This window comes from Neoarius graeffei, chromosome 5 (genome assembly GCF_027579695.1).
Source record: "Neoarius graeffei isolate fNeoGra1 chromosome 5, fNeoGra1.pri, whole genome shotgun sequence".
Taxonomy (NCBI): domain Eukaryota; kingdom Metazoa; phylum Chordata; class Actinopteri; order Siluriformes; family Ariidae; genus Neoarius; species Neoarius graeffei.
This window is the reverse complement of record NC_083573.1, coordinates 69,610,930-69,626,731: the sequence shown is the minus strand read 5'-3', so window position 1 is coordinate 69,626,731 and position 15,802 is coordinate 69,610,930. Positions and strand designations below refer to the sequence as shown.

The window sequence follows — 15,802 nt, the reverse complement described above, 5'->3', positions numbered from 1 at the left end:
CGAAAGGCAGGGTACACCCTGGACAAGTTGCCAGGTCATCACAGGGCTGACACATAGACACAGACAACCATTCACACTCACACCTACGGTCAATTTAGAGTCACCAGTTAACCTAACCTGCATGTCTTTGGACTGTGGGGGAAACCGGAGCACCCGGAGGAAACGCACGCGGACAACATGCAAACTCCACACAGAAAGGCCCTCGTCGGACACGGGGCTCAAACCCGGATCTTCTTGCTGTGAGGCGACAGCGCTAACCACTACACCACCGTGCCACTGGTGCAACTGAACTTTTCTTTTTAAAAAAAATCTTAAATTGTTGGTACTGCACCCTCTTTCAATACGGCCTTATAGCCAACGCTCCTCAACAGATCAGAGATTTCATACAAGTCCTCAATAAAATGTGCAGAGCAGAGGAAAGACCACTTCGTAGGCATTCAATGTGCCTGTGAACTTCTCGCAAAACGCGTCCAAATCTTTGCAGTTTGAACATTCTTGGGCCATGAATGCAACGTAAATCCACCTTCTGTCGTGTTGCTGGTGGGTGCAGCAACACATCTACGTGGCATGGCAATAAATTAGCTCAAAATGGAGGATCGGAGTTGCAGTCAGCTGTGTTTTAGTTTTGTGGAAATGGCGATGAGACCGATAGATCTCCTGCTGTGACGTTACGGACGTTAAGGTCATTCACTCAGACCGCTACCTATATAAATCACTTTAATCGTAAAAATTGCTATATTAGATTTATTGTTAACGCTTAAAACTATTCCTCTGCCATTCTTGAGGTCTCAAGGCATTTATAAACGAAAGTGAGGCTGTGGTTCTGCATATATGCTTTAACCAAACTGCATGTCTTTGGACTGCAGGGGAAACCGGAGTACCCGGAGGAAACCCACATAGACAACATGCAAACTCCACACAGAAAGGCCCCCTGTCGGCTAATGGGCTCGAACCCAGAACCTTCTTGCTGTGAGGCAACAGTGCTAACCACTGTGCTGCTCATCCTTGTTTCAGTAGCAGTTTTGCCAGTATGGAAAATGTTGCGCTTAAGGCATGTAACATGGGTGTGGTAGTGTCCTCTAGTATAGAGCTTAACACATCAGGGTGGTTTGTTTAGAGTGGGCTGAGAGGGTGTAGGCAGAGTTTAAATGCGTGATGTTTGAACCTGAGAGAACAGAGGCTTCTTTGTAGGTGTTTATTCCAGCCTGTTCCTGACGTTCCTCTCTACCTTGGAGGAAAACTCGCCCCGGGTAATGCTGTTAACACAGCGTGATTCTGAACATCATGCCATTCCTCATCTGCTCTCACACACTGTGAGGCCTAGCCTATGTCTCCATTTTTAACAAAGACCACTGTTGTGTAGGTTTTTTTTTTTCTCTTAGCATTTCATTAACAGTGCTGTAGATCTTGTGATCATGTTATTTAGCTGAAGTCTCTTTGTGTTGAAAAACATATTTTGTTAACATTGTTAAACATTTGGGAATTTAGCTGGCAGTTAGTTGAATGTGTTACGTCCACATATCTACCTAGATTTTTTTTGCATGGAGAAGTATTTGGAGCCAAATTGTATGGAATAGCATATTCACCAGTTTTCTCTTTGTCTGATGGGCGCATTATAAAGTGCTCCATTTCCCTTTGCTCTTTAGCATGGTCTTAGTACAGCGTTTCTTAACCTTTTTTCAGTCACGGCACCCTTCAGAAGTATGCAAATTCTCAAGGCACCCCCATATAAAATGTATGCAGTCACGCTGACCATACGCTGACCCTGGCAGTGACGTTGTGACATGGGAAAGGGGGCCGTGAGACAAATTTTGATGATGCATGAGGCGGCGATGATCTGCATTAGTGTAACTGTCGTTTTTTGGAATTTTAATTCATTTTATTTATTTCAGTGCTAGAATATATAATTTTTGACGGCACCCCTAACGAAGCCAGACGGCACCCCGGTTGAGAAAGGCTGTCTTAGTACACGCTAAAGGAGAGTCATTATTGTGACAGGGTTATAATTGTATTGTTGCTCCACACCGAGGTCTGAACTGGTAAAAGAGGGACAATGTGCACTGCAAAAAATTGAAAACTGAATTTGAGGAGAAAATTACTTAATACTAGTGAAATAATCTTGCTGCATGGACAGATATTTTTTACTCGATAAGACATCCTAGAATAAGTTGGTTGCAATCTAGAACTAGGTTTAATAATCTCAGAACGGGTGTCTTGTATTCCTCTCATAGGAAATGCTAGATCGTTTAAACTATTCAAGATATTTTCACTTGCTAAGATATAATTTTTTGCAGTGTGTAATCAGGGACATGTCGCATTGTGCCAGTGTTCACAATAATCAACATAATAGGAAACACGACACAAGTCCTTAACACATTTAATCCTCGTTTCATTTATTATGGTTCAAAGTGACTCAGTTATTCCACCTCTGTGCCTTTACCCTTCTTCAGTGATTCCTTTTTTTTGTCTCTTATACCCTTTGTAATAATTCTTCCCACATCCTGTTGATATAGAGAGTGTGTGTGGGAATGTGTGTGTTTCATGTTTGGCAGTGTTGTGTGGGAACCCTTCAGCATCTGATTACACTGATCATGTGGCAGAATTCTCAGCATGTGTGCCAACTCAAACAAGAAAGTGGTTTATATTTCCACTCATAATGACCCAATATGCTAAGGGATTGTCGTGCTTCTCATCTCTTTTTTCATCTTGCTGTATTTTGTTTATTCAACAGGCAGTTTCATGCCTAATGTCATATATCATGTCATGAAATGAATTGCTTTCTTTTAGACTGATATGATCACATTAACTGTAGCATTAGTAAACGCAAATATATTGCAGTGTATGGTGAATGTAGTGACAGGGCTTGCATCTCTGAATTAGCCTGGAGTTATGTGCACACACCCCATGACACACCATCAGTATACAGAGAACCGGCACCAGCCGAGGAAGGTTTGTTTGCTGTGGTGCTAATGTGGGATCGAACCCACAACCCACAAAGCTGCTGGTTACTACATGCAATAATAAGGGTGATATTGATATGATTGTGTTGTGGCTATTTTTTACAGGCAGTTGTGTGAAATGCAGTAAGGCCGTGTATGGAGCCAGTCAGGCGTGCCAGGCCATGGGCAGCCTCTACCACGACAGCTGCTTCACCTGCAGTGCGTGCAGTAAGTATCTCATCTCATCTCACACACACACACCTCTCAGACTCACTCTCATGTTCTCTTATTGATATTACCTATTATTTTGTCCTCATCTATTTTTCAAGTCCAAAATCTCAACATGCTTTACATACTACTGTAGAATAGACCAAATGCAGTCACTTTTTAAATTTACGAGAATTACTACAAATCCTGAGAAGTATATTGTGTATGGATTTGAAAACACCTGTAGATTTAGAAATCCCAGGTTCTTCTAGAGTTTATGGGCCATACAAGAAAACCATTGTCCACTGGCTGAGCTGTGAGTGATACCTGAGATTAAGAGCAATGTGCTCAGGATGGCCTACATCGCTTCATGAGATCAGGAAGGTATAATGGAGCTAAATCATTTAGAGCTTTAAACATCATAGTCAGTGCAGAACTGATAGCAGCTCAAGTAGCTTGAATATGATTGGCATAATGTACAGTACTCTGATGTTCGTTTCCTGGTAGGAACTTGGGTTACAGCATTAACAGAAGCTGACTTAAAGAGAGAGCAACCAGCAAGATCTTGCAATGGTCCAATCTAGAGGGAAAGCATACCGTGTATGTGTGTTGAATTTTGGAACTGTTTATTTATTGATGTGTATTGAAATCCATTTATCCTTAATCACAGGAGGAGTAGGCCTACAGGCACAAATATTTTTTTAGCCCTAGCACTACAGTACAACAGATAGAAAGAGTAGTGAAGTGCTATTAGAGACTGAGTAAAGTGCACTAAAGCATGGTCTTGGAAACAGTTTTATGAGCATCCATCCATAGCTGCTTATCCTGTGGAGGGTCAGGAGCAAGCTTGAGCCTATCCCAGCTGACTATGGGCAAGAGGCAGGGTACACCCGGACAAGTCGCCAGAGCATCACAGGGCTGACATGTAGAGACAAACAACCATTCACACCTACAGTCAATTTAGAGCCACCAGTTAGCCTAACCAGCATGTCTTTGGACTGTGGGGGAAACCGGAGCACCTGGAGGAAACCCACGCAGACACCATGCAAACTCCACACAGAAAGGCCCTCGCTGGCCGCTGGGCTTGAACCCAGAACCTTCTTGCTGTGAGGCAACAGTGCTAACCACTACACCACCATGCCACCCCTGTTACTTGGATGATTGTTCAAAACATTTGTTCATCAGTCACAATTTTTCCCACAACTGAATAGAGAAGAGTCAACTGTCTGTGAAAATGATCATCAAACGCATGACACTGGCAGAAAGACTGTGGTAGTCTCATCTTATTCATCTCATTATCTCTAGCCGCTTTATCCTGTTCTACAGGGTCGCAGGCAAGCTGGAGCCTATCCCAGCTGACTACGGGCGAAAGGCAGGGTACACCCTGGACAAGTCGCCAGGTCATCACAGGGCTGACACATAGACACAGACAACCATTCACACTCACGTTCACACCTACGGTCAATTTAGAGTCACCAGTTAACCTAACCTGCATGTCTTTGGACTGTGGGGGAAACCGGAGCACCCGGAGGAAACCCACGCAGACACGGGGAGAACATGCAAACTCCGCACAGAAAGGCCCTCGCCGGCCACGGGGCTCGAACCCAGACCTTCTTGCTGTGAGGCGACAGCGCTAACCACTACACCACCGTGCCGCCACCGTGGTAGTCAAGTTGGCAAAATAGGTGCTTGGGCTTGGATATACAGTGGTGCTTGAAAGTTTGTGAACCCTTTAGAATTTTCTATATTTCTGCATAAATATGACCTAAAACATCATCAGATTTTCACACAAGTCCTAAAAGTAGATAAAGAGAACCCAGTTAAACAAATGAGACAAAACTATTATACTTGGTCATTTATTTATTGAGGAAAGTGATCCAATATTACATATCTGTGAGTGGCAAAAGTATGTGAACTTCTAGGATTAGCAGTTAATTTGAAGGTGAAATTAGAGTCAGATGTTTTCAGTCAATGGGATGGCAATCAGGTGTGAGTGGGCACCCTGTTTTATTTAAAGAACAGGGATCTATCAAAGTCTGATCTTCACAACACATGTCTGTGGAAGTGTATCATAGCACGAACAAAGGAGATTTCTGAGGAGCTCAGAAAAAGCGTTGTTGATGCTCATCAGGCTGGAAAAGGTTACAAAACCATCTCTAAAGAGTTTGGACTCCACCAATCCACAGTCAGACAGATTGTGTACAAATGGAGGAAATTCAAGGCCATTGTTACCCTCCCCAGGAGTGGTCGACCAACAAAGATCACTCCAAGAGCAAGGCGTGGAATAGTCGGCGAGGTCACAAAGGACCCCAGGGTAACTTCTAAGCAACTGAAGGCCTCTCTCACATTGGCTAATGTTCATGAGTCCACCATCAGGAGAACACTGAACAACAGTGGTGTGCATGGCAGGGTTGCAAGGAGAAAGCCATGGCTCTCCAAAAAGATCATTGCTGCTCATCTGCAGTTTGCTAAAAATCATGTGGACAAGCCAGAAGGCTATTGGAAAAATGTTTTGTGGACAGATGAGACCAAAATAGAAGTTTTTGGTTTAAATGAGAAGCATTATTTTTGGAGAAAGGAAAACACTGCATTCCAGCATAAGAACCTTATCCCATCTGTGAAACATGGTGGTGGTAGTATCATGGTTTGAGCCTGTTTTGCTGCATCTGGGCCAGGACGGCTTGCCATCATTGATGGAACAATGAATTCTGAATTATACCAACAAATTCTAAAGGAAAATGTCAGGACATCTGTCCATGAACTGAATCTCAAGAGAAGGCGGGTCATGCAGCAAGACAACGACCCTAAGCACACAAGTCGTTCTACCAAAGAATGGTTAAAGAAGAATAAAGTTAATGTTTTGGAATGGCCAAGTCAAAGTCCTGACCTTAATCCAATCGAAATGTTATGGAAGGACCTGAAGCGAGCAGTTCATGTGAGGAAACCCACCAACATCCCAGAGTTGAAGCTGTTCTGTACAGAGGAATGGGCTCAAATTCCTCCAAGCCGGTGTGCAGGACTGATCAACAGTTACCAGAAACGTTTAGTTGCAGTTATTGCTGCACAAGGGGGTCACACCAGATACTGAAAACAAAGGGTCACATACTTTTGCCACTCACAGATATGTAACATTGAATCATTTTCCTCAATAAATAAATGACCAAGTATAATATTTTTGTCTCATTTGTTTAACTGGGTTCTCTATCTACTTTTAGGATTTGCGTGAAAATCTGATGATGCTTTAGGTCATATTTATGCAGAAATATAGAGAATTCTAAAGGATTCACAAACTTTCAAGCACCACTGTATTTCTGAATTTGCATATGCGTTAAATGCATTTTGCATTTATTCCATTAACAGTATTTGTATTGTGATGCATATCTGTGGGTTAATTCCTCAACCAGGTAACATTCATCCATTGTATTCTGTGTAAAACACCCATCTGTTCTTTACACCAGATGTCTGACAGTGCTGCCTGTTTTGGCCTTGTGTGAGCGTGGTAAACTGGTTGTTCTCGCTTATTTGGTTTCAGGGTGTGTCTTCTTTTAAGTAATGCCAAAAGGATGTAAAGAAATGCCTGAATGGTGTTATACTGTCCAACGGAAAGCTCATATATCCCATGAGTGTGTGCTGATTGTAGCAGTTTGACATTTTTACTGCAAGAGGAGATAAGGAAGGGTACATCTGGTCTGACAAAATTAAATGTAATTTCCCTTCTGTTACAAGCATGCTATTTTAATCCTTTTGAGTGGAACTGTTAAAATGGTATTTTAGGGCAAAGCTATTAATATGGCAAGACAATAGATAGAATTTAAGTTTAATTTTTAAATATGGATTTCTATAAAGCTGCTTTGTGACAGTGTCCATTGTTAAAAGAGATGTAAAATTGAAATGAATAGGTAGTGCCTTAAATAATCAAAATTGCAGATTCATGCCATCACTGCTCCTAATATTGTCCAGCGTCCACCCAAAAGGCAATAACGTGTTACAGATCATGCTGTGATCTTATTTAGTATAATTAATTGCTGGCTACACCACTGATAGGCATTATGGGGCGTCATGTTTAAACGCTGAGTTGGCTGCATTGTGTGTGGGCTCAGAGTTCATGCTGTGAGGTGGCATGTGGCCAGGTGTTGCTGGATCTGATGATTCCAAACAGGAGCCATATGTTTGTGTTCAGACAACATACATGCCTCTAAACCAGTTTCATCAACCCCCACCTCCTGTTTAGTCTTGGCACTCGCACATATACATCACTGCCCAACAACTCCTGAAAGGGAAACTTACTGAGGCATTCCTAAGCTTCTCATCTGCATGACTGGCGTGCTGGTACGGCCTAATCCGCTACTTACAATTTCTTTCCTAATTACTCGGGCAAACAAAGGGAGGGCCTGTTAATGTGTGCTGGTAGCTATTACCATATCCCATAAGCAAAGACATTCCACACATTTCTGGGCCCTGTGCAAATGCATCCTCTGTTGAACCTCTTTGCATGTTTTGAAAAATGCAAACATTTTTGTCCTGACCTCTTGAATTCTCCTTTTAGTTAGGGTTCTTGGATAGCCAGATCTACTTTGTATGTTACACACTGCAACTGAGGATCAGTTCCTTGTGCTTCTGGAGGTCTACCTGTGTTTGAGACAACCTGATGTCTACCAATGTTTGAGTTTGTGTTTAGCTGCTTATTAGGGCTGCTGTTTGTTATCCCATTGAGAACATTGCTGAACAGGAATGCGGCCTGAGAGCAGGGTCTCGGATCCTTGGGTGGGATGAGCAGCTGGATATCAGTGTGGCGTGTTATGTCAGCTGGAGGCCGTGAGAGTGAAGCCTGGAAAATTATCAGAGAGGAAAGAAGGGTGTCCAGGCTTCTGGGAGTGTTGTGTATGTGTTCATTGGACTGTGCATTCAGAAGGTATTCAAACCACTTTATTTTTCCTGCAGCCTTATAAAGTGGATTTAATTTATGTTTTTTCCTCATCAACCTGCAAAACATGTTCCATAATAATATTAATTTTTTTCGCGGTGCGGTATTCGTCAAATCCTGTGCTCTGATTGGCTGGCAAGCGGGTCCGTATCCTATGGTACGGACCCCAGTTACGGACCTCTGGCAACTCGCTTGTTCACAACAACAACAAACATAGTAGCAATTTTTGTCAACATTTATTTTCGCATTTCTCAGGAGAATAGCATTAATTTTACATCATGGATAGTGATAATGACAGTGTTCACAGCAAAAGCGAGTTTTACTACCCTGAGAAAGAAGAAATAAAAGAAAACATTTCAGGAGAAAGCTACAAACCTCTAACTTGCTAACACCGAGCAAAAACATGGCTGAATCCTGAATGACTCAATTTTGTATAAATAGGGGACTACATAGGCGGCAAAATGTAGTTTTTTTTTTTCCTGCCATGGAAGTGCACTTGTATACCGAGGAGGAAGCCATTTGCATTACAGCCGTGAATGAGGATTCAAAATAGCATTAACTTTACATCATGGATAATGAGAACGACAGTCTTCACAGCAAAAGCGAGTTTTACTACCCTGAGGAAGGCAAAATAAAAGAAAACCATTTCAGGAGAAAGCTAAAAACCTGTAACTTGCTAACGCCAAGCAAAAACATGGCTGAATCCTGAATGACTCAATTTTGTATAAATAGGGGACTACATAGGCGGCAAATTGTAGTTTTTTTTTCCCTCCATGGAAGTGCACTTGTATACCAAGGAGAAAGCAATTTGCATTACAGCCGTGAATGAGGATTCAGAATGGCGGCTCGGCTCGGTTTTCCCTTTCAGGCGCTCTCGTTTTCTGTTAGAATTTGGTAAAGAAAAAAATATATATATTATTTACCAGCTTAAGGTCGGTCCATATGGTGAAATACCGTGACCCCGTCCTTGAATACTGACCTTGTCCCAGAGGGCCTCACTCAGTACTTTCAAGACCTTGGTCACGGTATTTCATGATACAGACCTCCCAGCTGGTAAATAGCATATATATTTTTAAATGTATACAGGAATATTGAGGTGATTGGACTTTTCAAAAGGTACAGCTCTGTCTTTATAAAGCCATTCAGCTGGCAATACATTTCAGAGAAAACACAAACAAGAAGAAGACTTTATTTTGTCACATGCACACTCAAGCACAGTGAGATTCATCCTCTGCATTTAACCCATCTGAAGCAGTGAACACACACACAGAGCAGTGGGCAGCCATACTACAGCGCCCGGGGAGCAGTTAGGGGTTAGGTACCTTGCTCAAGGGCACTTCAGCCCAAGGCCGTCCCATGTTAACCTAACTGCATGTCTTTGAACTGTGGGGGAAACTGGAGCACCCGGAGGAAACCCACACAGACACGGGGAGAACATGCAAACTCCACACAGAAAGGCCCCCCCATCAGCCACTGGGCTCGAACCCAGAACCTTCTTGCTGTGAGGCAACAGTGCTAACCACTACACCACCATGCCACCCAAGCAATGATAGCAAAATTACATGGACCATGGACCTCTGAGACAGGATTTTTCGAGACACAGACCAAAGTAATAGCTTTGCTCAGAGGTCCTGTGTGGTGATGGGAGAGCTTCTCAGAAGGACGACCATCTCTGTAGCACCTCGGTATTCCTTCATGGTAGCGTGACCAAGCGGAAGCCATTCTTCAATAAACAGCACATGATGGCTTGCTTAGAGTTCACCAAAAGATCTTTAAATCCAGATATGGCAAGCTTGTAGCCTAATAACCAGCAGTACCTAATACTATAATCAAAGTGTCTCAACAAAGCCTCGATACATGTGTAAATGTGATATTTCTGTTTTCTTTTAAATGAAAACATGTGAACCCTCCCTTATACCTTTTTACTATGGAGCATTTTTGCAGATTGATGAAAAAAGTATTCTAAGACATAAAATTAGAACAGGTGAAGCCGTCTAAATAATATCTGAAAGCACCATATATAAACACACATTAGACCTTTCAGCAGGTATAAAACCCTGTTTACCCTGTTTTAAAATATGTCTTGGGCAATCGTATCACAAGTGGACAGCACTAAATATAAATGTAAATGACCACCCACACTGTGATCTGATCACATAAAGCACCTGGTGGTCTGGGATGCATTTTACCACATATCTTTTGTAATGTAAACACTAATGCATCCTGATATGCCCTTGTCAGGGGCACAACAGGGAAAGTTGCGTAGGCAGTAAAGAAATCTGAACACAAGTGGTCAGCTGGACCCCTTGGAGACACCTGATGGACACAGGTGTAAATGGTGATATGTCTCGGGTGTCTATTTGTGCGATCACCCGAAACGTATTTTAAAATCAAGTGCAAGCAGGGCCTAAGAAAATAACCACATTATACTTTTTATATCTGTATTTTTCCCATCCCTATTGTTACTATTACATGATAACCCTGGAAAAACTTTCAAATGGAGTTTCTAGTGTCCACATTTATAAATATCACAGATTAATAGTTTACATCAGTAGTATATGGTCTAATTGTGGGTGTATTAAAGCCCTGGAGATAAATAACACATCATAATGCCACATTCTATGCATTGTTAAGTGTCCAGGCCACCCACCGATACAAATTACAGTAAACCACAACTGTAATACAGAGGGTCTTGTGGTATACAGTATTAGCAGTTTCAGTGTTTTATGGAAGGGAAAAGTGTTGAAGTTTTATCTAATGTGGGCTAGTGATGGTAGATGGATTATTTTAGTCTTGGCATGTCTTACTTTATGAGATGTCTAGTGCCTTGATACTCCTTACAGCAATTTTCTACAGCACCATAAACTCACAATTAGTGCTACAGCAAAAACAGTATCGGTGTCTCTTTTGTAGCATGAAGATTAGCTTTATGCTGTTATATAGGATCTAGAAATAGTGTATTGGCAACACAATGGCTCTTAAAAGAGGAAAGCAGAAAGAGAATCAATAGAAAATCTCTCACAAAGCCATAAATACCAGCAAACAGAGATGGCCTTCGGACAGATTATGGCCTCCCTTTTCTAAACATACCAGACACAAGGGACCAGAACAGGAAGTGTGCTAGATACTAGCCATGGGTTATCGAGGCATGCTTTTAATGTCTATTTTTACCTTTAGCTCTGGTTAATCCCCTCCACAGAGAAGCTTTATAAAGAGGCTACAGGTCTGGGCACTGAGGGAGCGAATAAGTCAAGGGCTTGTGTCCTCCCACCTGTGGTGCCTTATCACATCTCAGTTTTCCATTTCCTTTATTTGATGTTCCTTTGCTTTATTGGATATTTTTATGGCTTTGACTGTTACTCATTGAGTTTGGCAGCTGTTTCACCAGCAGTTTGTTAGAGAGAACAGCGTGGCGATTGTTTGAACACTCTGAGGAGGGCTGTCGTGACGTGATCCTGGTTAAAGCTAAACCCTTCAATGTGAGATGTGTTTGTTATTCAGGTCTGAAGACCAAATAGCACGAGTGTTCTACTGCAGTTTCACTTTGATCACTTCTCATATTCATGAAATGAATATATTAATATTTACATTTAGTATATAGATATAGTTGGTATGTATTTATATTTAAAACAACAAATAGAAATTAAATATAGTATGTAACATTATAAACGGATGACAAATAATAATAAAAAGTATAAGAAAATAAAGTGTCTTAGGATCTACATCTATCATCCCTTTGTGTGTGTGTGTGTGTGTGTGTGTGTGTGTGTGTGTGTGTGTGTGTGAATATATACAGGGTGTTTCAAAAAATTTGGTATCATTTCACAATCTAATAACTTTGCCAATTCTCGTTCAATTGACCTCAAATTTTAACAGCATGTGTCAAAATTTAATGTTTAATGTTTTTTGTTTTTATCTTTTTAGGTATAGAAATGCCATTCACTGGAAAAGAAAAGGCGTTTTGTGTGTTAGAGCAGCCTTTCTCAACCGGGGTGCTGTGGCACCCTAGGGTGCCATCTGGCTTCGTTAGGGATGCCGTCTAACATTGAAATAAATAAAATGAATTAAAATTCCAAAAAAACGATAGTTACACTAATGCAGATCATCGCTGCCTCATGCATCATCAAAATTTGTCTCACGGCCCCCTTTCCCATGTCACAACATCACTGCCAGGGTCAGCGTATGGTCAGCATGACTGCGTATATTTTATATGGGGGTGCCTTGAGAATTTGCATACTTCTGAAGGGTGCCGCGACTGAAAAAAGGTCGAGAAATGCTGTGTTAGGCCCACTTTACACGGGGACGGTCTGAAACAAAAACGCAAAAGTCCGTTTTCATTCTCACTTTTTTCCGTGTCTACGCGACCGTTTTCAAGGAGGAAATCTGCGTCTATACGGTGACGCATAAATGTGTGGAATTCAATTGGATGTGCATGCCAGGCGGTTAGGTGGTGCTGTGAAAGACCTCCGCTATGTCTGCACGCATGCGCAACGTCTTCCGTCTTGTCTGATCTGCACATCTGCGCCGCGAAAACTTTGACTACTCTGGCTATGGTAAGTAAGAAAGTAAGTAAAAAAGTAAGAGCATACTATACCCGCCTCTGTTCATTAACGGTATATGTGCAGATTCGGTATAGATGTTTGAAGGACTCCTGGACGTTTATTAAAGCTGCCAGAGCAGCTTGAAGGTCCGTTGGATCGATGTAATCAGACATGCTCTTACTTTTTTACTTACTTTCTTACTTCCCGGGCTGGCATGTACAGTATATGACATATGTATGACGTAAACGCGTACCCGACGTGAGCAGATCCGAGCAGAGTTTCGCGTATTGGGTAGTTTAGACGGATATGCAACGGGGGCTGTTTTTAACTTATCCACTCTGGAAGGCGTTTTCAATTTTTTCCGTTTTTCAGCCTCGGAAACGCCGTCCCCGTGTAGACGAAAGGCACTTCCGATAAAATATTTAGTAGTTTTTACCCGACAGCGTCCTCGTGTAAATGGGCCCTTAGAGTACACTCGAACACAGTTGAACAAGACTCCAGCGTGCATTTATGAGAGAATTCTCTAAAAATGCACCAACTGCAATGCAGATTTGGACACGGCACAAAAAGTTCAAAGAGGAAGGCTGTCTGTGTGTGTCTGTCTCAGGTGGTGCACATATTGAAAATTTGTGAAATCGTTCATGGATTCCACATACCTTTTGAATTTCTCATTCAAATTATGAGGAATAAATCTTATATTGCTCAACATTAAGCCTGTTCAGTTTCATTTGCCTAGACTATGGAGTTTCTGGGATATTTACATCTCAAATAATATCAAATTTTTTGATACACCCTGTGTGTGTGTGTGTGTGTGTGTGTGTGTGTGTGTGTGTGTGTGTGTGTGTGTGTGTGTGTTTATTTACTTGTTTATTTATTTATTACATAGACACGATTATTTTACTGGGAAGGATGCCACTCATACTTCTCATATGAACTACGTCTGGGACACTGAGTAATATATTTTTCAATATTGGGCGGCACGGTGGTGTAGTGGTTAGTGCTGTCGCCTCACAGCAAGAAGGTCCGGGTTCGAGCCCCGTGGCCGGCGAGGGCCTTTCTGTGTGGAGTTTGCATGTTCTCCCCGTGTCCGCGTGGGTTTCCTCCGGGTGCTCCGGTTTCCCCCACAGTCCAAAGACATGCAGGTTAGGTTAACTGGTGACTCTAAATCAGAGGTGGGCAAACTACGGCCCGCGGGCCACATCCGGCCCGTTGGCATTTTTAATCCGGCCCGCGGAAGACAATCATATAAACACGATTGAGCAGATCTATAAACTATAAGCATCAGTGTTATCACGTAGACAGGTGTTCTAGAGATCCGTCTTTCCAGTCAGTCGTATTCACGCGAGATTACATTTGCAGAGTGGTGCAGCGCGTGCCATGGAAGTCATTCTGGCGCCCGTGCCACTGATGATCTCGAGAACACAGGATAAAACTTTACAATGAGTGGTCCTAAAAAAAGAAAAGTGGACAGTGAGTGCAGGGTGTTCAATAAAGAATGGACAACTAAGTATTTTTTTGCTGAAGTCCGATCAAAGGCTGTATGCCTTATTTGCAAAGAAACCATTGCAGTTTTAAAGGAATATAACATCAAACGGCACTTTTCCTCCAAGCATGCTAATTATGCTAACAACCAGTCAGCGCAAGCACGGACGAATACAGCTCAGCGGTTGCTGAGTGAATGTGAGTATTAACACTTTCTCTTTTTAAAACTATGTTGGAGCTGTAATAAGATGGTAGTCACATGTTTACAGACATAATAATATAAAAAGTATAACTCTTAGTAATTTTGGTTGTCGTGGGTGGCTGCTGTAGTGCTGGTGTTTGTTTTTATATGTATATATTTTTTTATGTGCCAATCTATTGAACTGCAAGCATTTTTCTGCTCAGCCTTTGTTGACTGAGAACTAAAATAAATGTCAATCTGATCTGCATTTGGGTCTCTGTCAGTGAAGGCCTTACAATAACACTAAAGCTTTTCCGGTTTATGTTCGATATGTATGAATTTGGTGTTGGCCCGGCCCGCCTGGCAAATTTCAAAAGTCACTGTGGCCCCTGAGCCAAAAAGTTTGCCCACCCCTGCTCTAAATTGACCGTAGGTGTGAATGTGAGTGTGAATGGTTGTCTGTGTCTATGTGTCAGCCCTGTGATGACCTGGCGACTTGTCCAGGGTGTACCCCGCCTTTCGCCCGTAGTCAGCTGGGATAGGCTCCAGCTTGCCTGCGACCCTGTAGAACAGGATAAAGTGGCTACAGATAATGAGATGAGATTTTTCAATATTCTCATTTATGAGGAAATCGATTAATTGTTTTGATAAATTTGCACACTTTTTGTTTGTGAATGTGTCTATTTTTTGGTGGCGCATGCTCCTTGCGGCGACACGGTCAGGTGCACTACGTTCTGTTTGTAGAAATGTTTGTTTGTCTGCGTGGTGAAAGTTTGTCTTTTTAGTACTGCGAGTTAATTATAAGCATTCACACTCGCGCAAGATGAGACGAGACATGGAAATACTTTTAATTTTGGTAGTAATCATCTGCTTCCTGGATTGCACGGTGTTGGCGACTGGGCTTCCTACAGGACCCTGACTTAAAATCACTTACAGCCGGGAGGCTCTGCTAAAACTCAGGGAAGCAGTTCCATCTCTCTCCCAAGATCAATTTCTGGGATTACCGACACCACCACATGCATGCCATAAAACAAGACGAAAACAGGGCAGGAAAGGAAGGGTGTGGGTCCAACTTAGGAGGAGACCATTCAGACAACCACTACCAACAATCATGTTTGGGAACGTACAAAGTATACGGAACAAAATTGATGAACTTTGCGCCTGTGCGCAATATTTAGCGGACTACCGGCAATCCTGTCTGATCTGTCTATCAGAAACCTGGCTGATGGAATCAGATCCCGACTCAGCTGCCGACCTGGAAGATTTCACACTGGTAAGGGCAGACCGTAATGCAAACTCTGGAAAGAGCAAAGGCGGAGGTGTGTGTCTGTTCGTAAATAACAAATACTATAACCCAACACACATTACTGTGAAACATAGACTTTGCACAAAAGACATAGAACTGTTAGCGGTCAACCTAAGACCCTACTACATGCCCCGCAAAATAAATCAGATCTGCCTTTTTATTGTATACATCGCACCTTCAGCTGATGTGAGGGAGGCGGGCAACACTATACACGAGCTGGTG

General features: G+C 42.3%; 1 protein-coding gene across 4 annotated transcripts in view; it reads left to right on the top strand.

The window, feature by feature from the left end:
- The window catches only part of limd1a (LIM domains containing 1a), a 52,463-nt gene that overhangs the window by 13,073 nt on the left and 23,588 nt on the right, over positions 1 to 15,802 (top strand). For all 4 annotated transcript variants that reach the window (XM_060922312.1, XM_060922313.1, XM_060922315.1 and 1 more), the window contains exon 2: positions 3,066 to 3,167. In XM_060922312.1, the coding sequence (XP_060778295.1) occupies positions 3,066 to 3,167 (102 nt within the window). The remainder of the gene's footprint in view (positions 1 to 3,065; positions 3,168 to 15,802) is intronic.